The 27,959-nt window shown below is 40.3% G+C and overlaps 1 protein-coding gene across 1 annotated transcript in view; it reads right to left on the reverse strand.

Annotated features, from left to right (window-relative positions):
* Positions 1-1,301: 1,301 nt before the first annotated feature.
* The window catches only part of LOC144592676 (vesicle-associated membrane protein-associated protein A-like), a 63,971-nt gene continuing 37,313 nt past the window's right edge, over positions 1,302-27,959 (reverse strand). Inside the window, exons 3-6 of the mRNA XM_078397471.1 lie at positions 19,243-19,346; positions 13,308-13,388; positions 10,346-10,525; positions 1,302-2,053 (exon numbers count right to left, since the gene is read on the reverse strand). Of these exons, the coding sequence (XP_078253597.1) occupies positions 1,892-2,053; positions 10,346-10,525; positions 13,308-13,388; positions 19,243-19,346 (527 nt within the window). The 3' untranslated portion in view covers positions 1,302-1,891. The remainder of the gene's footprint in view (positions 2,054-10,345; positions 10,526-13,307; positions 13,389-19,242; positions 19,347-27,959) is intronic.

Here is a 27,959-nt window from a genome sequence, read left to right on the forward strand (position 1 = left end):
CACACTCCAAACACATGCTCCAGCAGGAAGAAAAGATGCTAGAGTTACAATAGGATTAGGATAAAATTTGTAGCAATAGTTTGCAGAACTGGGGCATGTTTTATGATACATGATGGGTGGGGGGGGGGGGGGGGGGGGGGGGGGAGGAGGAGAAAACCAAATGGGATAAGACAACCATACAGTCAGTCAACATAGGAGAGCTCTCAGTTCCATTGGATGTAGATCGGTGATACGAGAGTCAGGCAGAGAATTGATCCTCCCACCCTCTCAGGAATAACCTAGCACCGCTGGACTCTGGATTTCCTTCTTTCCATGTTGTAATCAACATTTAGTTTGAATGCCCTTGTTCTTCCTCACTCCTCTCCCAAGGATCAGACAAATTGTGTCCATCACACAAAACAACCTCCTTCCATTGACTCCATTTACACCTCACGCAGTCTCGGCAAGGCTACCAGCACAATCAAGGAAGAGTTTCCCTCTTCTCTCCTCTATCAGGAAAGAGGTACAGAAATGTGAAAATGCACACCACCAGATTCACGGACAGTTTCTTCCCAGCTGTTATCAGGCAACTGAATGATTCCATTTACGACCAGAGAGCGGTCCTGACCTACCATCTACCTCAATGGAGACCCTCAGACCATCTTTAATCTGACCTTTAGTGCAAGATAAAATCCACTAAACGTTATTCCCTCTATCGTGTGTCTGTACAATGTGGATGGCTCTATTGTAATCATGCATTGTCTTTCTGCTGACTGGTTAGCACGCAAGCAAAGCTTTTCACTGTACCTCGGTACACGTGACAATAAACTTAACAAATTACACATTTTGTGCTACTGCACTGCTAGAGATTACCCAAATGTATTGGGACATCTTAAAATATAAAACATATCCATATATTCTCATGGCATTATTAATTTCAGCATCTATAGTAATAAATGAACAAAACGTTAAAAAATAAACTACCCAGTTATTTATCCATTATCGACACATTTTGCAAACATTTACTTGAAAAGATGGTGACTGATTCAAACATTATAGAAAGTGATTAAATACACTATCTTCTTAATAGACAGTCTCTCTGGAGACAAGTAAAGAAAACAAGGAAGCAGTTTAATTCCTGCCAGAATTGTGGTGGTGCAGTCACCTTTGCACAAGGAAAGAGTATGTTAAGACTTCAGGCAGGAATGGAAAAAAAGAGGAAAAAACAAATCAAAATAACACAAGTTCATAATTTCCATATACTCATCAATAAGAAATTAAAGTATAATTGTTAAAACGAGACAGAAAAATACACAAAGTTTAACATGTTAAAGATTTTATTTTTGTTAAATACCATGGGACAGGATTGTAAGAATGAAGAGCTTTCAATCAACATTTGCCTCACGGGGATGTTTCTGTGGCTAGGGAGAAACTCTGCATTGATAAACTTGTCGGCCTTTAACAGCAAGGAAATGGGGGATAATTTACAAGGAGGCACCTTTTTTTCTTTCAGTACATCTCTCATTACTGGCAAACAAGTGGCATGAGCAACTTGACTATAAAATGAAAATTTTCAAGAGGTATCCAGCAACAGGTAACAAAATTTAAAAGGATTAAAATAACATTTACAAGACACTTAACATTTCATTCAACTCTTATTAAACCACAGAGAGAACAAGTCATTATTTTCCAAGGACTTATGTGAAACCTTGAGACACCTGCTATTGATGTTTTGACAATATACAACTCCAATTATCCAAGAACTGAAAGTATTTTGTGTTCTAACTGTGTGAGATCATTAAAGGCAAGGCCTGTAAGATGCTGTACACGAACATGGTCACTGTGAGCCATACTACCAACGATATGGCAGATTAACAGAACATTTCAGGCCCCAATAACTTGCATGCTTTCTCTACAAGATGAATTTCCCTAGAAAGAATCCAATGAAAATGGCTGCAATTACAACAAGGAGGGAAGGAAGAGCAGTGGAGCCGTGATCTCTGACTGCGCCATTAGATGTGGATGACACTGGGTTGCCGGACTGGGCAGCCTTCCTCAGCCTCAGTCCATCATCCTAAAGAGAACAAAACAGTTGTGTTACAAAGGAAAGACAGTGTTTGGCAATATTTTACAAAACCTGTTAGTCTGAGCCATGATAATTCATGTTTTTTCCCCTCAACTGTCAATTGGTTCCCATATCAAATAGATCGCATAGGCCTTGGAAAAGCACAGTCAAAACTATACCTTACCCTTCTACAATTTTACACACAATTCAAAACAGATCAACTGCAAATATTGGGAAAGATTAATCAATTACTTGTTCAGTGCGTCACCTTGTGGCCAGTTAGGAAACAGATTTGACACTTGAAACAAGTTAGCTGTGCTATCAGTTGTGGAATTACACCTAGTTTTGAAAGGCTATAAAATACTGATAAAGTGCACAGTATATCTTAAAGAATACACCAATATATTAATTAACAGGGAAATATTTCAACTTATGAGGTTTAATGTATTAAGAGTATGCATACTTTGCAAGGGTGGTGGGAATAGAAGAGGGAGCAGAGCAAGTGTGCAGAATATTTGTAGATACAAGGAAATGCAGATGCTGGTTTACAAAAATAGATAAAGTGCAGGAGAAACTCAGGTCAGGCAGCATCTCTGGTGAACATGGATAGGTGACGTTTCGGGTCAGGGCTATTCTTTAGTCTGATTGTGTGGGGGGGGAGAGAAGAAAGGGGCAGAACAAAGCCTGGCAGGTAATAGGTTAATACAGGTGAGGCAAGGTTTTGATAGGCAGATGGTGGCCAGAGATGTAAAAAACAGAAGGTACGAGACAAAAGGATTGAAGAGTTTCAAATTGTGACGCTAGAGGAAGGAATGCATGCAGAAAGGGAGGGAGAAGGGGAGAAATAGGTGCAAATCCAGGTGGGGCACAAGGGAGAGGGGAGGGGGTGCAGTTTAGGAAAAGAAAGAACAAAGGGAGGGCATCATAGTTACCCAAATTCGTGAACTTAGAAATAATATGTTAATTCTATCCTTTCAGTTAAATTCAGGAATTGTTGCTGATCTTGCATAGTTCAGAGAAAGCTAGCCCATTCCTGCGTGCATTTGAAGTTGCCCGGCCCTTGGCGGATGGGTTTTGAGTGTCATCTCTAGGACTCTTGTGACTTGGTTGCAGTGCAAATATTCTCTCCGCATGAGTATCTACGGCAAACAGCATCTGAGCTCAGGACCATACCTGGGTTACTGGAGCTGTCAGGCACCAGTGTGACTAGATGCACCACTGGCGTGAGGTGCCAGCTAGTAGCAAGAAGGGAAAGTGGCATTCATTGCTCATTACCTACTGAGACAAGATATGTGTGACTGATAGATGATTAGCCATATTATGTAATTGAGTGGTGGAATCTGGTAGAATGTTGAAGGGAACATGGGGAGAATAATAAAAAGTGGATTAGTTTAGATTAGAGATATAGCATGGAAATAGGCCCTTCGGCCCACTGAGTCCATGCTCACCATTCACACTAGTTCTATGTTAGTCCAATTCCTCATCTACTCCCTACACATTAGGGGCAATTTTACAGAAGCCATTTAACCTACAATCCGGAAAATCTTTGGGAAGTGAGAGGTAAGAGGAGCATGCAGAAGAAACCCATGCAGTCACAGAGAGAATGTGCAAACTCCACACAGACAGCACCTAAGGTCAGGATTGAACTTGTGTCTCTGGCGCTGTGAGGCAGCAGCTCTACCAGCTGCTCCACTGTGCCGCCATGCATCAGATGAATGTAATTGTGCAGATGGTTGTCATGCTGTATGATACTGCTCGAAAGGTTAGAATGGTTTCTAACAATATTTGCATTACTTTACTTTTGCTCAGGCCGGATAGTTAGGGGTGGGGACGGGCTGAGTGTGGAAAGAAAAGAAAAAGCGAGCACCAGGAAACACGTCACAATATTGGCCTAAATGCCTGAAAAACAATTTCTACAGCTGGAGAAAAAAATGAAGCAATTTTTGGCGCAAAACTATTTCCAAGTTTAGCCTTCAGTTATGGTTGTTCCAAAAGGCCTTACACATAAAAGCAAAGCATCCTAGACACTTGGAAGAGTAAACACATTCAAACTGAAAACATTCATAAAAGCCAAGGAAAATCTAAATTAGAACCAAAACATTCTAGGGGAAGCTCACTCAGAGCATCTTGATCTCCTTTAAAAATAATTTTCACCCAAATCCAATACAGGTGCTCCTCAACTTACGATGGGGTTACGTTCCGAGAAACCCATTGGAAACCAAAAATATCGTAAGTCGAAATGCACTGAATAAACTTGATCACGTGGCCGGATGCCAGCTGCGGCTCGCGACGGATCGCTGCTGTTTGCACCATCGCAAAGTCGATATATCGTAAGTCGAAGCATCGTAAGGCGGGGAGCATCTGTAGACTGCTTCAGGGGCGGCACAGTGGTGCAGCTGCCGTGGTAGAGTTGTTGCCTTTCAGCGCCAGAGACCCGGATTCTGACTACGGGTGCTGGTTGTACAGAGTTTGTATATTCTACCTGTGACTCCGTGGGTTTTGTTCCGTTTTGTAGGCCGATTGGCCTGGTATAATTGTAAATTGTCCCTAGTGAGTGTACGATAGGGTGTGTGCGGGGATCGCTGGTCGGCGCAGACTTGGTGGGCCGAAGGGCCTATTTCTGTGCTGCATCTCAAAATTAAACCAAAACTAAACGTTTGCAATTTAATTGGCTTTGGTAAAAATTGTCCCTAGTGTGTAGGATAGTGTTAGTGTATGGGTGATTGTTGGTCAGCACAGACTCGGTGGGTCAAAAGGCCTGTTCCCTTGTTCTCTCTCTAAAGTAAAGTCTATGGTAAATAAAGAAACTTTGTTTGAAAGCAAGTGAGGACTGAGGTAATTCTGACAATGCCATCCAAGTCAATAGGGACAGCAAATATTTACAAAATGAGTGAAAATCTGTTAAAGCCAATTACAGTCTAATATAGGAAAAATGATTGGAAGCATTTTTCTGGATACCAAATGTGCTCAACGCATACAGATCCTGACAATAAATATCAGGGAAGGAAAATAAACCCTCTCTAAAGTAACCGCACTTACGTGGGAGGAAAAGTCAATTAAATTTAGACAGTAATAGCTAGCCAGTCAGTGCATGAAAGTTATTTGGGATTTCGAGACATCAATTTAAATTTAGCTTGGGGTGTTTTTCAATGCTTGTAGAATTGATACATTTAATTAGATGGATTAATTAGGGGTCTGCAAACAGAACACAGGTGATGAAAAATGGAAAATGCTCTCTGTTTTCAAGATCCAACCAAGGGAGATTTATTATCAACAATAACAAACCATTTATCCCAATAACTATATTAAGGTTATTTATATCAAAGAGGTTGATTTAGCGAATTTAATTATTTTAAATTAAATGCATTGGTTTAAAAAAAATTGTATCACAATTAAAGCACATTTACTCACAATAGTATGTGCAATTTCACTGCAGTAATCAATTGATTTGTTCCACTTGCTGTCAAATCTGTTGCATAACTGATCACACTTCACTCACCACCTTACTTTCTTATTAGATTCCACCATTTGCACACTTTAGTCTTCTCCACTTATCATGTCCAGCCTTGGTTACAACATTCACCCTTCTCTCCACTACCTGACTCATCAGCCAATCATCCTCTTCATACCTGGATCCACTTATCATTTGCCAGCTCTTGCCCCTCCCCTTCCCTTCACGCCCTTCTACCAGCAATCCTCCCTCGATTCCATCAGTCTGAAAAAGGGTTCCAACCCGAAACATAATTTGTCCGTTTCCTCCCACAAATGCTGCTTAATCCGCAGAGTTTTACCAACAGTTTGTCCTTTGCTTAAGTTTCCAGCAGCTGCAGTCTTTTGTCCTACATTTTGCTTGGTAACCTGTCAATGTGATACAGGTGGATTCTACACTCAAATAGCTGAACAGCTAACTATACACACAAACAATTAAAGAGTCAACCTTTTACCACATGCCGACATTCATTTCAGTCTGAAGAAGGGTCTCGACCCGAAACTTCATCCATCAATCAGTCTGAAGGGTCTCGACCCATAACTTCACCTAATCCTTCTCTCCAGAGATGCTGCCTGTCCCGCTGAGTTACTCCAGCATTTTTTGTCTATCTTCTGTTTAAACCAGCATCTGCAGTTCCTTCCTACACACTTCATTCATTGGCTGTGTACTCAAAAATGCAGGATTCACTTAAAATTGAATGCTAAACCATTTAATTAAAGGATAAGTTGATCAGAACGGGATACATTTTCAAATTCAATCCTACATGTGCAAAGTCATGCACCTGACTTGATTCCACGGGACAAGAAAAATTAAAAAAAGGCAGAAAGTTTAAAAATCGGGAACAGTGAATGGTAATTGGAAAATGGAATGCAATAATGATTTGCAAAAGTACATTTAATAAGATTTCTTGCGTGAGCTTCGTGGCTGAAAAAAAGTTTGCATTATTGCAAATAGATTGGAGTTTAGAAATAGGAATCCTTTATATGATTGTACAGATTGTTGGTGAAGCCACACTTGGAGCACATGCACAGTTTTGGTCCCCTTCTGTAAAAAAAAAAGATATAGTAGTATTCTAGTCAGCCTAAAGGAGATTCACCTAATTCCGGAGATAAGAGGATTGGCATATCAAGACTATCCTATCTAGAGGGACTAAACAATTTGGGTCTGTATTCTTTTGGAATTTAGTGGAATGTAGGGTGCATTGAGATGTACAAGATCCTGAGGAGGTGTGATAGCATTGATGTTTCCAGCAGTGAGTGAATGAGGGGATGTAGTTTGAAGATAAAAGAGGAAGTTAGAAACATTCAGCATGGAAACAGACTTTGGCCCAATGCACATATTGACCAAGATGCCCCGCTGACCGTTTCCCATTTACTGGCATTTGACCCATTTCCCCAGGAACCTTTCCTATCCTTTAAATGTTATTGTTCCTGCCTCACCCACTGCCTCTGGCAGCTCATTATATGTACCCACCACCCTGTGTAAAATTTGCCCCATAGGTTTGTATTAATATTTTCCCCTCTCACCTTAAATCTATGTCCTTCAGTTCTTAATTCCACTACCATGAGGGGAAAAGACTCTGTACTTAAACCCCATCTGTTCCTCATAAAATCCCTCAGCCTCCTGAACTCCAAGGAATAAAGTTCAAGCCTGCCCAACCACTCCCTACAGCCCAGGCCCTGGAGTTCTAGCAATATACTCGTAAATCTTCCTCCCACTCTTTTTTGCTTAATGGAATATTTTTTTAAAGCAGGGTGCGCAAAATTAAACACAATAGTCCAAGCTTGGCCTCACCAATGTCTTATACAGCTGTAACATACCAACCTCTGCAGACATTTTCCTGACTGATGAAGGCCAATGTGCCACAAGCACTCTTTACCAATCTGGGGTGGCACAATGGTGCAGTTGTAGACTAGTTGCCTTATAGCTCCAGAAACCCGGTATCGACCCTAACCACACGTGCTGTCGTTATGGAGTTTGGTCGTTATCCCTGTGACTGAATGGGTTTTCTCCAAGTGCTCCAGCTTCCTCCACACTCCAAAGACGTACAGGTTCATAAGGGGATAAGTGATAGGAATAGACCTACCACTAGTGGAAACATCCTCTCCACATCCACTCTATCCAAGCCTTTCACTATTCTGTAAGTTTCAATGAGGTCCCCCCTCATTCTTCTAAACTCCAGCGAATCCAGGCCCAGTGCCAGCAATTCCTCATCATAGGTTAACCTACTCATTCCTGGGATCATTCTTGTAAACCTCCTCTGGACCCTCTCCAGAGCCAGCACATCAATTCCTCAGATATGGTGCCCCAAATTGTTCACAATATTCCAAATGCGGCCTTACCAGCACCTTAGAGCCTCAGCATTACATCCCTGTTTTTGTTTACAAGCACTCTTGAAATAAATGCTAGCATTAAGTTTGCTTTCTTTAAAATTTGTAGTTGGTAGGTTAATTCTGCTTATTGTAAATTGTCCCTAGGGAATAGGGTAGTGCTAGTTTATAGGGTTATTGCTGATTGGCTTGGACCCGATAGGCCCATTTCCACATGGTCTGTATAGTTTAAAGACCACCCTATCTACCCGTGAAGCCACTCAGATCGAGAAGGGTAGAAATTTCTTTCAGCAGAGAATGGGAGTCTTTAGAATTCTCAACTCGAGGGTTGCAGGGATTAGAATAGTAGAAATATTTAAAGTGGAGATAGATAAAATTTCAAAAGGAATCGGGGACTATGAGGATAGACAAAATGCTGGAGTAACTCAGCAGGACAGGTAGCATCTCTGGAGAGAAGGAAGAGGTGACATTTCAGGTCTCAACCCAAAACGTCATCCATTCCTTCTCGCCAGACATGCAGCCTGGCCTGCCGAGTTACTCCAGCATTTTGTGTCGATCTTCAGTGTAAACCAGCATCTGCAGTTCCTTCCTACACACAGGCTCTTTGGGGAACTGGCACAGACAAGGAGTCGACCAGTAACAATCATATAAAATAGTAAATGAGGCTTGAGGGGCTAAGTAGCCTACTCCTACTCCATGTTTTCTTGTGGCCTGTAGAGAATCATTATAAAAGCTGTCTGGAAAGGAAACAAAACTTGTCTCAGTAATAGCAGTTCCAACCATCTAACTAGGGGCAAAAAAAAACCTGCAAAGCTATTTCATATTAAGTTGAATCAAAAATGAATGCTAGTTATTTTCATCTGTATGCTTTTGACAAATATTATTGATTTTAAAGAGTTTGTTAGCACAATAAAAGATTACACATGTTTCAATCTCTTCCAAAGGCAGTTAGTTTAATCGAGCAAAAACTGTTCAGCTGTTAAATCGCTAACACAAACTGTTCTTAACAACTGCAATATAAACATTTTGCCTCAAGCAAGTCAAAAGAGCAATACTACCAATTACTCTGCTTTTATAATGGGGGGGGGGGGGGGGGTAGAGAAGGAGCGAATATTCATTTATGACGGCTGAGAAAGAAATTAGTAAAGATGCAAGGATAGGGGGCTTTGCTTCTCGTTACCTTACAATTGTTAGAAATTAGTTTAACCAGGTGAGAAAAGGCACCACTAATGTGCCAAAAGCATCCTTCACCACCCGATCTGCCTGTAAAGCAACTCAGGTGGAGGTAGGTAGAAATTTATTTCTGCAGAGGATGGTGAATCTTTGGAAGTCTTATCTCCAGAGGGTTGCAGGGATTAGAACATTAGGAATATTTAAGGTGGAGATGGATACATTTTCAAAAGGAATCAAGGGCTATGGGGAACTGGCACAGACAAGAAGTGAGGTGGATCTCATTCTCCAAAATCAACAGACATTCAAATTACATGAATATCAAGCTTAACCAAAATACTCCAGACAGCATTCAAATAAAATTCTGACTATTAATTATCAGCCTCATAATTATTCGAGCACAAGTACAAAAGATGTTATAGAGCCTAGAGATAAAACATGGAAACAAGCTCTTCGGACTACCGAGTCTATGCCAACCATTGCTCACCCATTTACTAGTTCTATGTTATTCCACTTTTACATCCTACACAATAGGGGCCATTTGCAAAAGTAAATTAACCTACAAACCTGCAGGTCTTTGGAATGTGGGAGAAAGTCAGAGCACCCAGAGAAAGCCCATGTGGTAACAGCGAGAACATAAACTCCGTACAGACAGCACCCATACTCTTTAAATGCATGCTTTGGCATTGGCATCACTGGATCTTTTTGCTGGAGGATATTGTCAAGCCATTCATTCAAGTTGAAGTATTTCCACAATGCAATAAAATATGCTTAAAAGCCTAAAGCTGCAATTCTGTTGCCCGACAACCTAATTTGACTTTGTCTACATATTCCAATAATGGTCTAAGCTTTCCACATCCTCAAGACCAGCTGATCACACGAATGCTAGGGAAACTATTTGCATGCATGCAAAATTATACATGCTTTTGCAAATGAATCATGGGCAGCATTAAATACGCCTTGGAAAAATGGCTAGATTTACTGTTAAGAAATTTGTAATAGAAATGTAATTACATCTACAAACAATTGATGTTTTTAAAAAAAGGAATATTACTGCAATATTTATCATATCAGTCCATTTTACACACACATTCAAATCTCTTCCCTTCCCTTGCCAAGTTAAAACAAAGTAATTGCCTTTTCTCCACTTCCCATCTCAGTCTCTTGGAAATCAAAACTGCATAGCGCTCTATGATTGTTTACTTGCATGGCTACAGAATCTGCCTCTAAATCACTTGGCTTAAGATTATCACCTTCAGGAATTAGTGTTTCAAAATGCCCTGTTTTTTGCACCAATTCAGAAAGACTTACTTTCAACTGTCGATTCTCATCTGTTATTTTCGCCAAGTCTGCTTGAAGCCTCTTGCACTCCTCCATTAGTTTTCTCACTTCAATGTCATCCATTGAAGAACTGACAGATTTTGGTATTGCCGGACCTTCAGATTTAGGAGTATTCGTTACTGCAGCAGATTTGCTCATTTCTAGATCATTCTGCAAACATTTTCAGACAGAAGTATACTTAATATAATCATAAAAATCCATTTATCAAAGTAGTAGTGACATGTACAATAACAAAAAGTGATCCTTCCTCTAAATGTTGCATTTTAGCTTCCATGAACATTTGTAACACCACAGATATCGTAATACATGTTTCCTCTTAATAATCTTGATAGTTCCCATTGTGCAACATTTAACTAGTGTGTTATAGAGATCTGCTGCATATTTTATGAGTACATTTTTATGTTTGTTTCAGCAGTAACAATGCAGCAATGTTTGTAAAATAGTAATAACTTAAAGCACACATGTTTTACCTTGATATTTTTAACCACTTTAGAGATTACATTAGGTGAACAAAACTGCCATACTGGTCCAATAAAATTCAATGTTTGACAATTTATGATGTATGCACCCATCTACTAATTGTATGCAACTGCAAATGTACTGGCTCTATTAATTACATCCCAAATTAAAAATGTATTCTCTTATATGGTCATAGGTAAAGCCCTAGGTTTCACAATCTAAAAAACCCTATCCACCTTCTACAAAAATGTCAAATATATATGCAAACAAAAGAACAGTGGACTCCTCTTCTTGTCAATTTTCTTAACAGGCGATTGCTCAATTTTGTTGCAGCACAATTTGTTTTTGCCGTACCAGCCAGATGAGTGCTCAAAGCTCTCTCAAAAACAGTAAAAGAAAGTCCCCTTTGCACTCAAGGCCATTGCATTTTAATTTGAATGAAAAACAAATCAAACATAAATACTTTGCACATGAGTGATGCCAGATAAAGAGAAATAATTTTATCTTCCCAAAAGAAAAAGACAACAGGAATCCACTGTACAATTCTTGCTGCATTAAATAATCCTCTCACTAGAACAGACCTGGACCTTTTGCACTCTGACTTCACTGGTTGCAGCAGATATAAATCCCTGCAGGTCACTTCTATGGCTACCACTGATGGGAGTCTGACGGATGCCACCACGGACTGGCGTATGAAACCTGAGCCCACTTCCTGGTGTGGATACAGCACGTGGAGGTAGTCGAGCACTGTCATAATAGTGTACAAAGCTGTGCAGATCCATCTTTGCTGTATCTACTGGGGTGTCTAAATCACTGACTATTGGATTGCACTCTACAATCTCGTTCTGCTACGTAGAAAAAAAAAACTTCAGGTAGAAAGCATGCAATAATAACTAACTTTTCTTTTGACTGTTATAAGCAGAGCTTGCATTTCTTTGAGGCCTAAAAGGCGAATATAATTTGAAAGAATATGTTTTTTATATATGCGGCACACTCTTCTGCTGGTTTTGATTCAAATAACCCAATAAATTGACAAAATGTTTTGTCCACTGTTACTAATGGCATATATACAGAAGGGGACGAATTTAAAAACATTTACACAAGCTTATTACAAAATGCATGCCCTTCTTATAAGCCAATCCTCTCTTATACAAGTCACTATATCATGTCCATTAATCATAAATCAATACTTCAATAATACAATAAAATGCTGGACATAACACTGTACAGTGTGCATTTGAACAATTATAAAATTAAAAAGGTACCCTGCACTATAATTAGATTTCTGTCCCTCTAAGTTCCTGAAGCATTAAGAATACACCAATGAGTGGGATTTGAGTTGACTTGACCCTTAACAGCACCTCTGATAGTTGAACTATTAAGATCATAACATTTTTACTATTAAAGTACTAATACTAGACAACTAGAATACTAGGCCAAATAAAAAATAGAAATTAAAAATCTACTACATATCTACTGCATCTGATTTTTTTTTAAGTGTTTTGGCTAATGCAATATAATGAGGACCTAGGTCAGGGAAAAAAGACATGACGATTAATGATGGTGACAGAGCAGCCCACCAAACGGTCAACAAAGGTTTGGGCAAATCAGCAAGCCAACCAATGAACCATAAATTAACTTGGAAAAAACAAGAAATAAAAAGTGAACCAAATGATTCGGAGGGTGATGAAAATTTGCTTTCTCACAAGCTTGAACTTTCTTAATTCTATTCCTAATCTTTATCAATGCTTCATATTGTATATATAAAATCAATAGTGAATCATTATAATACAATAATATAATTCAAATTTAAATCAGTGAAAGGGCATTTGGTTATATATATTTGTTTTTAAATTAAATTCCCATAATAACTTAGAAGATTAGAATGTGATGGAATAATTGTTGGGATCACATTCATGAGGGTGGTGGGTATATGGAACAAACTGCCAGAGTTGGGTGTAGAGGGGTACAATTATGTTTAAAAGACATTTGGACAAATACATGGTCAAACATAGAATCATGTCGTAGTCATTTTGGTCGGCATGAACAAGTTAGGTCGAAGGACCTATTTTCTTGTAGTATAATTCAATGGAAACTTATGATTTGTTAACCCATCTCTTCAGACTGGACAAACACTTGGGTTAAACCGAAGTAGAGATTATTTGTGGAATATTTTGAAATGTGTGTCATAGGACCGTTTCTACATTAATTCAATATTCAAATCTTAAGTTTCCATTTATTATGAAAATAAAATCTGGGAGGATAAAATTTAAATCGAATCTTAAAATACAGTATGCACCTCAATGAATCATCAACTATTTTTTTACCTTTACAAATATTTAAGAAGCATAAACAGAAAATGAGTTACGCTGTGTCAAGTAAAATAGAATCCAACTGTAACCACAACACTGACACAGCTATCCAACTTTGATTAGTTCAGTAACATCTTATTTTTAGTTCTTTATCCTCTTACCGATTTCTCATTTTCAAAAGGTAGCTCAAAGACACATCTGAGTTTGGAGTCCATCAGATCGTCAGCCTTTGCATCCTTCCACTTAAGAAATAAAAAAGAATGAATAAATAACCTCTATCTGAACATATATTAGATTTTAAAATTGCCAGCAGAAATTGCTGTACAAGATGAACTCACAAGAAAGAGTTCAATAATTTGCTCTAAAGAAGTCATTGTTTGCACTCTAGATACAGCTCCATAATGCAGTATACAAATCTCAAGATGTAGAGAAAAGAAACTGCAGAAGCTGGTTTACAAAAAAACACAAAAGTGCTGGAGAAACTGCGGGTTTGGCAGCATCTCTGGAGAACATGGATAGATGACGTTTTGGGTTGGGACCCTTCTTCCAACCCATTATAGGGAGGGGAAAAGAAAGCTGGAAGACAAGAGGGGCAGGACAAATCGTGGCAGTTAAGGGGCGAATATAGGCAAGAATTTTTTTTGATAGACAGATGGTTGGACAAAGGCCAGAGATGAAAAAATAGAAGTTTTGAGACAGAAGGACTGGAGTTGCTAATTGTGATGTCTGGGAAAGGAATGTAGGTGGAAGGTGAGGGGGAAGTGAGAGTCAATTTGGGCACAAGGAAGGAGGGGGAAATACAGGGTTGTTAGAAAAGAACCTGAAATTGGAGAATTCAATGTTCATACATTCAATGTACCTCATTCAATGTTGATAATTCAATGTTCATTGTGTGAGCTACAATGAGGTGCTGCATGTGACCTCACTTTGGCAATAGAGGCAGCCCAGGAGAGAAAGGTTAATGTGGGAATGAGAAGGAGAGTTCAAACGTTGAGCAATTTGGAGATCCAGTAGACCTGGACTCGAATATTTGGTGAATTTGTTTGTGCTTGGTTTTGCCAATGTACAGGAGGCCACTGACGATGCAGTGAATGAGGTCTTTTAAGAGGGGAGGAATATGGTAACCAAGGAGTTGCGGCGGGAGCAGTTTCTACAAAAGCTGAAGAGAGGTAGAATCTCAAGACTAAATTAAAATAGACAAAATTTTAGATTCTCATACCAAGGAATGTAGCATCAAATGTAGAATTCTACTCTATTTTGATACAATGTAATTATATCAAATTAATAACATTTTTTAATTTAGAAACATTTAAGAGATGGAGAATAGCGTCTTTTCAGGAAGATGCAATCACAGAATAACCTAATTTGCTTTAGTAATTTTGTTGTTTACTGTGAAATAACTTCCAGCATTATTTTGGGAACTATAGATTTTAAGAAGCCTTGTATTCAAAGAGGTTTTTAATTTTCATGCAAAATTTCTATAGATCCAAAAAAAGTATGAACCCAGGTGATGTGACGCAATGCCTACCTTGATATTTGAATAAATTAAGCCCAAACAAAGAAATCCTAAAGGGTGCATTTCTATATATTAAAGCATGAATTTAGCTTAAATTGTAACAAGTTCCTCCCATTATTCCAAGCATCCACTGATGACAGTAGATAGCGCCATGCCAATTATGCCCTACGGCAAACACCAAGTCGAGCAGCACAACAGTTTCTCCAATTACTCCAAAGCAATTAAACATTCCTTGCATCCAGATCTTAATTAGCCGCAGGTATGAAAATCAGTAGCAAAATATCTCAACTAAAATAAAACTTGACAAAATTGAATGCTCCCACAAAACACTCATGTTAATAACTGGAAACCATCACTGTTACACCTTTGGGGTTCATTAGAGATGTTGCTCGAGTTTAGTATCTCACATTGCTGATAGGTTATCACTCGTTCTTGATGGCTCTCAGGATACCAGCATGAAGTCAATATCCTGATAGTCTGCAGCAAACTCATGGATTTAAAGTCACTGCATTTCACTTACTACTTATATCACACATCCTAACAGGATTGTTCAGTATTTTGGCAAAGGTGAAGACATTATATTTGACTGAACTGTGGCTGAAGCTGTAACTACTAGATTGTTGAATCAAAGGGGGAAATAAAAAGCAAAACAAGCAGGATTATGGCTGACATTGCATAACTATGCCTCCTAACGATCAGTGCTCCTTATCCCACAAGAACACCTTGAAGCATCCCTCACTAAGAATCTCCCTGTTCACCCTCACACATGTAGTTGTGTATCCCCAGCAGCAGTCCGACATTTCAGTCTGAGATTTATCTCCTGTTTTCAGCAACTTAAAGTGGAATTGCAGTTTGAAAGCCCATTAAATTAGCCGAGAGTATACATCCAAGAGCCTCAAGCAGGCTTTCACCAATTAGAAACTGTTCCTTCTATCTCTGTGCAGCCCATCAAATTGAACATCACCACCTTCCAGAACAGTTGCAATTTGCCTCCATTTACAATATGGTCTGCAACCTACTCGATATTTAAAATAACATTTGACATCAATTCCATCTGTAAGTGTTACGGTGGAAATGATGAATAATTAAACAATTACGTACATAGGAGAGCTAATTATGAGCAATCCACCAGTATCGTCATCGTTAGCCGATTAACATTGGGCATATATAGTCCCTGAAAACATAAATTATTCTGTGGGAAAATAATGAGTTAGCAAGTTGACACATAGCAAATGTTTGAGGTACAATTTGTTCAATGCATTGCTTAATGATAAAGGGAATAAATAGTGGTGACCAAAATTGTTCATTAGAAAAGACTAGATATCAGCAGAAGGAATCTAAAAATTCTTACAGCTGATGTAGCTGGATGATAGTTATTGATGATTAAATAGACGAGCTTGGTAAAATTACTAGAAGACTATGCAATTTTCTTAAATGTTTTCTTTATATCAGTTTTCTTGTGAAGATTGATCAAATTCCTCAACCTGTCCTTTTGGTTCAGGCATCTTCAACATATACATATGAAAAGAGAGGTATTATTAAGAAACTCAAAATTTAAAACTTTGATAGTACACCTAATCAATCTTAGGATACCTCCATGAAATAACTAAGGAAACAGGATCAATATCTGATTGATATTTTGGGAACTGTGCCAAATAAATGGATGAGAGAATAGAAAAATAATTATTGTCATCCTACTTTTAAAAGAATGCACCAAAATGCTAGATTTCAGATCAATTAGTTCATCACTTCCACGAATAGTGAAACTACAGTTCTGAAATGTAACAGGGCCCTTCAAAAGCATCAATTACTGAATAGGTCTATTAGGATTCTGTAAGCCTCTGAAATTAATTATAAAGAATGATCCAGTTATTCAGTTCTATTGTCATAACACCTAATGATTATTTTAAAATTAGATCAATAAACCCCCATTATTCATGTAAATTTGCTGAGTTATAAACCGACGACCATAAGCAGAAGACAATAAGAAGCGCTCTTTCAAGTCAAGTCATGTCAAGTCAATTTTATTTGTATAGCACATTTAAAAACAACCCACGTTGACCAAAGTGCTGTACATCTGATTAGGTTCCAATGGAAAAAAAATGAAACATACAGTAGCACGCAAACAGTTCACAGCGCCTCCTCAATGAGCCTCAAACGCTAGGGAGTAGAAATAGGTTTTGAGCCTGGACTTAAAGGAGTCGATGGAGGGGGCAGTTCTGATGGGGAGAGGGATGCTGTTCCACAGCCTAGGAGCTGCAACCGCAAAAGCGCGGTCACCCCTGAGCTTAAGCCTAGACCGCGGGATAGTGAGTAGCCCCAAGTCGGCCGACCTGAGGGACCTGGAGTTAGAGAGGGGGGTTAGAAGATTTTTGATGTGGGGGGGGGGGGTGTCCATTTAGGGCTTTATACATGAATAGGAGGAGCTTGAAGTTGATTCTGTACCGTACAGGGAGCCAGTGGAGAGAGACCAGAATCGGGGTGATGTTGTCCCTTTTACGGGTACCCGTCAGGAGTCTCGCTGCGGCGTTTTGGACCAGTTGCAGACGGGACAGGGAAGATTGGCTGATCCCAGTGTATAGGGAGTTGCAGTAGTCTAGGCGGGAGGAAATGAAAGCGTGAATGATTTTTTCTGTGTCGTCGAATTGGAGGAAAGGTTTGATTTTAGCTATGGTTCGAAGTTGGAAGAAGCTGGCTTTTACCACAGCATTGACTTGCTTATCAAATTTTAATGCAGAGTCAAATATCATGCCGAAGTTTTTGACATGCGGTTTGACTAGGCAGGAAAATGCTATGGCTACTGGAACTACAAACAATGGCTACTGGAACTACAAACAAACCAATCTTCAATCATCATTCAAATGATTTTACCAGGGCCAATTCCAACAGCGTTACAGGTGAGCCTCAAGTCAATTAGTTTAAAGCCACAACAACTTGGTCCTCCAAAATATTCCAAATGGAATTTAAACTGGAGATGGCGGAGTATGGACTTAAGCAAGAAGGGCTTCTTGGAGAAGAAGAGCTGCCTTAAATTTAGTTGCATCTGGTTGAGTAACTATAGTAGGGTGAAGACTATTCCATGCTTTAATTGTGCGAGGGAAGAATGAATTGCTACAGAAATCTGTCTTGATAGCTGGTATCTCACATTGAATCGAATGCCCTCATCTGCTCCTGATAGGTTTGGGTTATGGAATGAATTAGATGGAATGACAGATTTTATAAAATCTGAGATAATACATAAACAAAAATTAAAATAAAGAGAACATAGGATTTTTATCTACATCATATAATTTAACATGAAAGCAATGACCTTAAAAAGGCAAAGAATAGAGCTTTTAAGTTTCAACAACCGCCACAGATCCAGGGTAAAACCTACCACACAAGACCTGGGTGTAATGCCTTAGTGAAAGCAAAGCAGCTCCAAAAATTCTAAAATTAACCAAATTTCAAGCCAATCATTAGGGAAGATTCAGCTACTTTAAGTTAATTCACAAGCTAGAACATTCTACAAAAACTGATGGCAATGTACAATCTGTTCTACTCAGCTGACTCAACCCTAAATTTAATTAATTTTCAAACCGACTGTGAACTTGTTCAAAGGGAAAAAAATCTTAATTCTTTTAATTCTTCAAGATAGGATAGTTACATATATTTTAATATCTTTAGGATTTCTGAAGTAAGGCTGCCAGATAGTTAATTCAACAGATAACTAGTCGCCAAATTTTTTTTTGTTTACATGCAACCTCCCCACAATAATTATGCGCAATTGTCCATTAAAAATGCAGATGTCGGTTTACAGCAGGAGGGCATTTGAGAGATTGGTGTTGGAAACTGACACGACAGTCTCTTCTATTCACACCTGTAAAATACTTTAATAAACAATGTAGCATCCATTGAAACTTTAACAATTTCAAACTATCCTTTGGAAGTGGGATATTCTGATTCAGTACCATTATAATTATTCAGGGTAAGACAATAAATAAATACCCATGTGGATTGACCTTCATTGAATGAAATTGGTTGCTTCCGACTGACTTTTGAAAGGTTTACAGGCAGTTCTCAGTAATGGATCCTTACATGACCCATGGATTGATTGTATTACCATTTGGTTCAGCAAATAACAATTATATCAGTCAGAAATCTGTAACTTTAATTAACTCTAGGAATTTCTGCACTATATTTAATATCTGCACCTAAAGAAACTTTAAATTGCAAAATTGCCCTTTTAAAATAGTTTAAATATTGAAACATGCATCTATGCCTCCATTTAAGAAAACCGTATGACCAAACAGTATCACCATATCGTTACATCCATATTCCCACCAGTACAGTTAGAAAATGGAAGGTCAGCTTATCTCTACAATAATACTACCTGACCCTCAGTGGCATGAGGTTATGCATAGGACAGGGAAGAATTGTTTAACACTAATTGTAGTCAGTAATGCTTTACACAGTACACCAACGCAAAACAATGTTTTCTTCAAAATGTAGACTTTACTAACCCTAGAATTATCACCACTAACGTTTGCAGAAAACAGCACTTTACCACCAAATCCTTACTGGTAAGATGTAATACTTACTACAGCGTCCATATCTGCAGCACCAGCTGGAGCATAGACTGTTTGTACCATGAATTTGTGTTTGCTTTTCTCATTGGGATCATAGTCAAAAGGTTGCAACATTACTAGAGAGAGAGAGAGAGAGAAAAAGAAATGTTAGTTTTGAGACAACCAGGGATTACTATTTAACATGTAATCCTGGATGCAATTGTGCCCCCTATTCCAGATTAAAATATAATTTGTATGATAATATTAAACAAAATAGCTGCCCAAGCCTGCTGTTGCTAATAATACCTATCTAGCTGCCTTTAGTGACGCATGGATTCTCTCCATTGGTGCAAAAACGCAACTATATTAATATATCACTTTAATACGTGATCAGGATAAACTAAACCAGCACCTGCCGTTCCTTCGTAAACAATTTTAGATCTCAGTTTCTGCCAAATCTAAAAGCAAATTTCAGTGGTGTATTGGGGATTAATTCAATTTGAAAAGCAATCAGCAGATGAATATTTTATTTCGATACTCCAATGCAATTGTATTTTTTTAGGCCAGGGTTTCCATCTCAGAATAACAATAGATAACAAGACCAATAGTAAAAGAGTTTCAGATATCCAAATACACCAGTAACTAAAATTAGTGGAATACTGGTTAGAAGTCTCCATTCTTCAAAAGGCATACTCATTTGAATCCATTATCTAAAGAGGCTCCTATAAAAGTTATGTATTATTTTACTTTAAGTCAAAAAAAAATAGCAAGACTATTTGTGCGATAACCAGAAATTTAACTGTAATTTTAAATAATATTTTATTGTGTACATTGAGACAGTGAATGCCAAATGATACAGGAGACACAAGACCACCAGTGCTGGAATTTTGAGTTAAAAAATGTGCTGGAAGAACCCACTAATTTCTGCCAAATGAAACTGTTCATATTAAGGCAGGAGGGAATTATTGACAGCATTGGCTCCAGTAAGTAAAGGTCGGGAGAACGGGAACAAGGACGACCGTTGGCTGAAAGAAAGTAAGTGTTAATTGCAGGTAAAAGTCCGTTTAAAAAAGAGCGCCAAAGGGACGCTAGCAGTCAGTCAGTGAAGCACATACCTCCAAGCTCGTCAGAGGAAGGCAGGATAGGAGCAAGTACGTGGATTGGCTGATCAATTAAATTAGAAGTTTGGTAAATTGGCCAATTAGCCAATTTAGTGACTGATGTAAACAAGGCTTGCACAAGGGGTGCGGCCTTGTCAAGAAAAGTGCCCTGTCGAGAAAAGTGAGTCTTTGGCTGCGAGGAGGCTGAGGAGGATACGCTTACTTTTAAGCCTGATTTGTTTTTGACACAAAATGGTGGATAAGTTGGTGCAGTGTTTCCTGCAGGATGTAGGAAGGTAGGGACTCAGCTGGAGCTTCTGGGAGCTACACCTGCAAGAACTGTGTCCAGGTGCAGCTCGTGAATAGACGGGTGGTGGAGTTGGAAAAGCAGCTGGATGACCTCAGGGCCATCTGGGAATGCGAGAGCTTCCTGGACAAGACCTACTGTGAGGCTGTCACGCCAAGGGTCCAGGTCGAGCGAAGGTGGGAGACCGTTTCAAAGGGGATTGAACATGGACTACAGGCTGTGCCTATTGCCAACAGGTACACCCTCTTGGGAGCTGTCGGGGCAGAAGACGCTTCCAGTCCGAGCGGCGGACAGGTTGGTGGTTCTAATCCAGGCAAGGAGACTCGACCGGGGAGACCAGTCAGGAAGAGCCATAGTAGTGGGTGACTCCATTGTCCGAGGTACGGATAGTAGATTCTGTGGTGGCAGGCGGGACTCGAGGATGGTCTGTTGCCTCCCTGGTGCCAGGGTTCAAGACATCACGGACCGGCTTCAGAACATCCTAGCGAGGGAAGGCGATCAACTGGAAGTAGTTGTGCACGTGGGCACGAACGACGTCGGGAGGAAGAGGAAGGAGATACTGCAACGCGAGTTTAGAGTTAGGAAGAAGACTGAGAAGTAGGACGTCAAGGATGGTTATCTCTGGACTGCTACCTGTACCTCATGCTGGTGAGGGCAGGAACAGAGAGATCGGGGATATGAATGTATGGCTGAGGGGCTGGTGCAGGGAGCAGGGATTCTAGATTTCTAGGATCTCTTCTGGGGTAGGGGTGACCTGTACAAAAAGGATGGGTTACTCCTTAACAGCAGGGGGACCAACATTCTGGCAGGCAGGTTTGCTAGTGTTACACGTGTGGGTTTAAACTAAGTAGTGGGGGGGGGGGTTGACAAATTGGGAGTATAAAGATGGAGTTAAAGGGGAAGCGAATCCAGGAAAAATTGCAAAAGACTCTCGAATAAATGGGAAGGAAAGTTCAAGATGGGATAAGAGAGTACGGTCAGGGCCAATGGTGTGAGAGGGGAGGTGAATACCGAAGTTAAAGTGTTGTATTTGAATGCGCAAAGTATAAATAAATAACGTGGATGAGCTTGAGGCTCAGTTAGACATTGGCAAGTATGATGTTGTGGGAATTACCGAGACATGGCTACAAGAGGACCAGGGCTGGGAACTGAATATTCAGGGGTAGACGACATATCGAAAAGACACAGGTGGGCAGAGGGGGTGGGGTCGCTCTGTTGGTAAGAAATGATATTCACTCCCTTGCAAGGGGTAACATAGAATCGGGAGATGTAGAATCAGTATGGATAGAACTGAGGAATTGTAAGGGTGAAAAGACCCTAATGGGAGTTATCTACAGGCCCCCAAACAGTAGCCTGGACATAGGGTGCAAGTTGAATCAAGAGCTAAAATTGGCATGTAGCAAATGTAATGGTGGTTATGGGAGATTTCAACATGCAGGTAGACAGGGAAAATCAGGTTGGTACTGGACCCCAGGAAAGGGAGTTTGTGGAGTGCCTCCGAGATGGATTCTTAGAACAGCTTGTATTGGAGCCTACCAAGGAGATGGCAATTCTGGATTTAGTGTTGTGTAATGAACCGGATTTGAGAAGGGAACTCAAGGTAAAAGAGCCATTAGGAGGCAGTGATCATAATATGATAAGTTTTAATCTACAAATTGAGAGGGAGAAGGCAAAATCGGAAGTGTCGGTATTACAGTATAGTAAAGGGGCTGGCCAGATTTGACTAGAAGGAGGCCCTCGCAGGGAAGATGGTGGAACAGCAATGGCAGGTATTCCTGGGAATAATGCAGAAGTTGCAGGATCAATTTATCCCAAAGAGAAGAAAAGATTCTAAGGGGAGTAAGAGGCACCTGTGGCTGACAAGGGAAGTCAAGGACAGCATAAAAATAAAAGAGAAATATAACATAGCAAAGAAGAGTGGGAAGCCAGAGGATTGGGACTCTTTTAAAGAGCAACAGAAGATAACTAAAAAGGCAATACGGGGTGAAAAGATGAGGTACGAGGGTATGCTAGCCAATAATATAAAGGAGGATAGTAAAAGCTTTTTTAGGTATGTGAAGAGGAAAAAAATAGTCAAGGTAAATGTGGGTCCCTTGAAGACAGAAGCAGGGGAATGTATTATGGGGAACAAGGAAATGGGAGACGAGTTGAACCAGTACTTTGGATCCGTCTTCACTAAGGAAGATACAAACAATCTCCCAGATGTTCTAGAGGCCAGCGATCCTAGGGTGACGGAGGAACTGACGGAAATTCACATTAGGCAAGAAATGGTGTTGGGTAGACTGATGGGACTGAAGGCTGATAAATCCCCAGGGCCTGATGGTCTGCATCCCAGGGTACTTAAGGAGGTGGCTCTAGAAACGATGGACGCATTGGTGATCATTTTCCAATATTCTATAGATTTAGGATCAGTTCCTGTGGATTGGAGGGTAGCTAATGTTATCCCACTTTTTAAAGAAAGGAGGGAGAGAGAAAACGGGAAATTATAGACCAGTTAGTCTGACATCAGTGGTGGGGAAGATGCTGGAGTCAATTATAAAAGACGAAATTGCAGAGCATTTGGATAGCAGTAACAGGATCGTTCCGAGTCAGCATGGATTTACGAAGGGGAAATCATGCTTGACTAATCTTCTGGAATGTTTTGAGGATGTAACTAGGAAAATTGACAGGGGAGAGCCGGTGGATGTTGTGTACCTCGACTTTCAGAAAGCCTTCGACAAGGTCCCACATAGGAGATTAGTGGGCAAATTTAGAGCACATGGTATTGGGGGTAGGGTACTGACATGGATAGAAAATTGGTTGAGACAGAAAGCAAAGAGTGGGGATAAATGGGTCCTTTTCGGAATGGCAGGCAGTGCCTAGTGGGGTACCGCAAGGCTCGGTGCTGGGACCGCAGCTATTTACAATATACATTAATGACTTGGATGAAGGGATTAAAAGTACCATTAGCAAATTTGCAGATGATACAAAGCTGGGTGGTAGTGTGAACTGTGAGGAAGATGCTATGAGGTTGCAGGGTGACTTGGACAGGTTGTGAGTGGGCGGATGCATGGCAGATGCACTTTAATGTGGATAAGTGTGAGGTTATCCACTTTGGTGGTAAGAATAAGGCGGCAGATTATTATCTGAATGGTGTCAAGTTAGGAAAAGGGGACGTACAACGAGATCTGGGTGTCCTAGTGCATCAGTCACTGAAAGGAAGCATCCAGGTACAGCAGGCAGTGAGGAAAGCCAATGGAATGTTGGCCTTCATAACAAGAGCAGTTGAGTATAGGAGCAAAGAGGTCCTTCTGCAATTGTACAGGGCCCTAGTGAGACCGCACCTGGAGTACTGTGTGCAGTTTTGGTCTCCAAATTTGAGGAAGGATATTCTTACTATTGAGGGCGTGCAGCATAGGTTTACTAGGTTAATTCCCGGAATGGCGGGACTGTCATATGTTGAAAGACTGGAGCGACTAGGCTTATATACACTGGAATTTAGAAGGATGGGAGGGGATCTTATCGAAACATAAGATTATTAAGGGGTTGGACAAGTTAGAGGCAGGAAACATGTTCACAATGTTGGAGGAGTTCAGAACCAGGGGCCACAGTTTAAGAATAAGGGGTAGGCCATTTAGAACGGAAATGAGGAAAAACCTTTTCAGTCAGAGAGTTGTAAATCTGTGGAATTCTCTGCCTCAGAAGGCAGTGGAGGCCAATTCTCGGAATGCATTCAAGAGAGCTCTTTGGGATAAAAACGGGGTACTGATTGAGAATGATCAGCCATGATCACATTGAATGGTGGTGCTGGCTCGAAGGGCCGAATGGCCTCCTCCTGCACCTATTGTCTATTGTCAAACTCCTGCACCCAGAACTCTGCAACCCGCTCTATAATTAGAGACTTGACTTTCTTTCTTAACGACTGAAATCAGTAAGGATAGATGACAAAACATCCTCAGTGATAATTCTCAACACCCGTGCCCCTAAAGGTTATGTTCTCATCTCTTTACTATATACCCTATACACTCACAACTATGCAGCCAAATATTGCTCCAACTTCATTTACAAGTTCGCAGATGACACCGCCATAGTGGGCCAGATGTCAAACAATGATGACCCATAGTCAGGATCGAACCCAGATATTTGGCACTGCAAGGTAACAACTCTACCACTGCGCCATTGTGACGACCTGTTGCACTCGTGTATGAATGTTCTAATGTATTGTATGATTTGCCTGAAAACTGTATCACAGAAGTCGTGACAACAATAAACCAATATCTTTGTAATCCACAGGCAGCAACAGCTCTGTAATTACATTGCCAGAAAATAAAACTAGTCTCAATAATGCCATTCACATAACTGTTCAAATAAAAAGCACGCGCATCTGGTTTATTTACTTTTTCAGTGGGGGAACTGTGCCATCTTTACCAGGTGTGATTCCAGATCCATCACAGCATGGTTAACTTTTAACTGACCTTTAAAGCAGCATATCAAGCCTCTGAATTCCATCAACCATTGCATTACGATAAAGGTCAAAACTAAATGCATAACCCATAACAGACCTGGACAACAAATTCAGACATGGCAAATAGCCTTCTCAAATCTCACTTGGACTTGGAGGATATATACCCAACTTGGAAGTGCCCTGCTCCCTGAACAATGGGACCAGCACCTCTAAAAGGATTGTAGAGATCAAAAGTTAGTAGTGGTTAGAGATGGAAAATAAATACTACCCTTGCTGACAATAGCCAGACACCGAAAAACTTAAAAAGGCTAAATAAAACCTGCTTTGGCCTCCTTTTCAGTTAGTAACAGTTAGTAGAGATGGAGTCAATCGTGAGAAGTCCATCATACGATTGACTTCTCATGATTGACTCCATCTCTACATTTTGCGCTACCCCAGAAAAGAAGTAAAAAGCAGACATAATCAAAACAGTCATTCCTTCTCCCTTCAGGCAGAAGATACAGATGCTTAAAGCAGACTCGTGAACAGCTTTCTCCCCTCTGTTACAGGCTTCTGATCGGTCCTTTCATAAGCTAGGGTACTGTCCAATATACCTCTATCCCATTGATTACCGATGTGCTACAATGTTGAGAACTAAATTCTGCAGTCTGTACCTTCCTCTTTGCTCTATCTATTGTGCTTGAGTTTGACTTGATTGTATTTATGCGTAGCATATCTGAACTGTTTGGACAGTATGGAAAACTAAACTTTTAACTGTACCCCTGCACACGTGATAATGTTAAACCTAAACATGAAATGAGAGAATTGTGGCAAGTGTAAGTATAGTAAAATAGTTCTCAGGGACTGCCTGTTTCCCAGTTTGAGCTTTGTTCTCATCTTGCCTTGCATTAATTCTTGGTTAACCCTAATTCTTTATTATATTAATCTGTTGACATCTTGGTCATTGTTGCAGTTGGTACATCTATGTTATTGTGCAAACCTCTGTATGACTTACAAATGTATTTATTGATCAATGTCACTCTTCCTACATTTTTTTTTTTTTAAAAAGACATTTGGGGAAAACCAAGCTAAATTGTTGACCACCAGCATTTTCTTTTCTGAGAGACACAAGGAACTTCAGATGCTGGAATAATTCAGTGGGCCAGGCAGCATCTATGAAGGGTATGGACTGGGCCGCATCTACAACTCTGCAATTTAGATAATAGACAATAGGTGCAGGAGTAGGCCATTTGGCCCTTTGAGCCAGCACCGGCATTCACCTTGATCATGGCTGATCATGCACAATCAGGGCGGCACGGTGGCGCAGCAGTAGAGTTGCTGCCTTACAGCGAATGCAGCGACGGAGACTCAGGTTCGATCCTGACTACGGGCGCCGTCTGTACGGAGTTTGTACGTTCTCCCTGTGACTTGCGTGGGTTTTCTCCAAGATCTTCGGTTTCCTCCCACACTCCAAAGACGTACAGGTATGTAGGTTAATTGGCTGGGCAAATGTAAAAATTGTCCCTAGTGGGTGTAGGATAGTGTTAGTGTGCGGGGATCGCTGGGCAGCACGGACCCGGTGGGCCGAAGGGCCTGTTTCTGCACTGTATCTCTAAATCTAAAAAAAAATCTAAAAATCAGTACCCTGTTCCTGCCTTCTCCCCATATCCCCCGACTCCGCTATCATTAAGAGCTCTATCTAACTCTCTCTTGAAAGCATCCTGAGAATTGGCCTCCACTGCCTTCTGAGGCAGAGAATTCCACAGCTTCACAACTCTGAGTGAAAACGTTCTTCCTCATCTCCGTTCTAAATGGCCTACCCCTTATTCTTAAACTGTGGCCCCTGGTTCGGGACTCCCCCAACATCGGGAACATGTTTCCTGCCCAATCCCTTCATAGTCTTATATGTTTCAATAAGATCCCCTCTCATCCTTCTAAATTCCAGAGTATACAAGCCCAGTCGCTCCAGTCTTTCAACATACGACAGTCCCGCCATTCCAGGAATTAACCTTGTGAACCTACGCAGCACTCCTTCAATAGCAAGAATGTCCTTCAAGTTTGGAGACCAAAACTGCACACAATACTCCAGGTGTGGATTTCTTGCAATCTTGGGCAGGACTGTTCCCAAACAAAACTATGATGTAACCTGACGACATGCTGTCTATGATGTTTATGTAGAGGTTTGTAAGAATCATTGGAAACATGTTGAATTTCCTCAGATTTATCAGGAAGTAGGGGCATTGGTGTGCCTTTTTGGCTGTTGCATCAATGTGGTTGTTATGTGAACAGATCATTGGTGCCATTAACCCCAAAGAACTTGAAGTTCTCAACCATTTATACTTCCACACTATTGAAGGTAATTGGAGCATGTACACCACCATGCTTCCTGAAGTTAATAACTAGTTCTTGTGACTTGCTGACATTGAGGGAGGTTACAAGTTCTATATCTCTTTCCTGTTCTCCATCTTGTCATTGTTCGTCACTCGCCCGCCAGTGATACCATCTGCAACATTGTAGATGGAATAAGAGTTCATTTTGGGCTGTTCAGTCGTGAGTTTACAGGGAGTGTAGTAAGGGACTCAGTAGGGGACACATCCTCGCAGAGGACTGGTGATGAGAATTATTGTGGAGATGGTGTTGTCACCTATCCTCACTGATTGAGGCTCAATCACCCTAACCCTATCGTAATGGAATATATACTGTATCCAGACACTAATGAATACTATGAAACATTTTATCATTGTTATTACAAGCTTATAATATGCTTTAACATACACAGAAGAATTTGCATAAAGTTCGATTTCCACAAGTCAGGTCATCCGCAACCAGAAAAGCCCCTGTATTATGCAAACTAATAAATGTTACACACCAGAAGGAAAGAGGTGGATGTGGAAAGGATGATTCCACTGGTGGGAGAGTC

This window comes from Rhinoraja longicauda, chromosome 4 (assembly GCF_053455715.1).
Source record: "Rhinoraja longicauda isolate Sanriku21f chromosome 4, sRhiLon1.1, whole genome shotgun sequence".
NCBI classification, from domain to species: domain Eukaryota; kingdom Metazoa; phylum Chordata; class Chondrichthyes; order Rajiformes; family Arhynchobatidae; genus Rhinoraja; species Rhinoraja longicauda.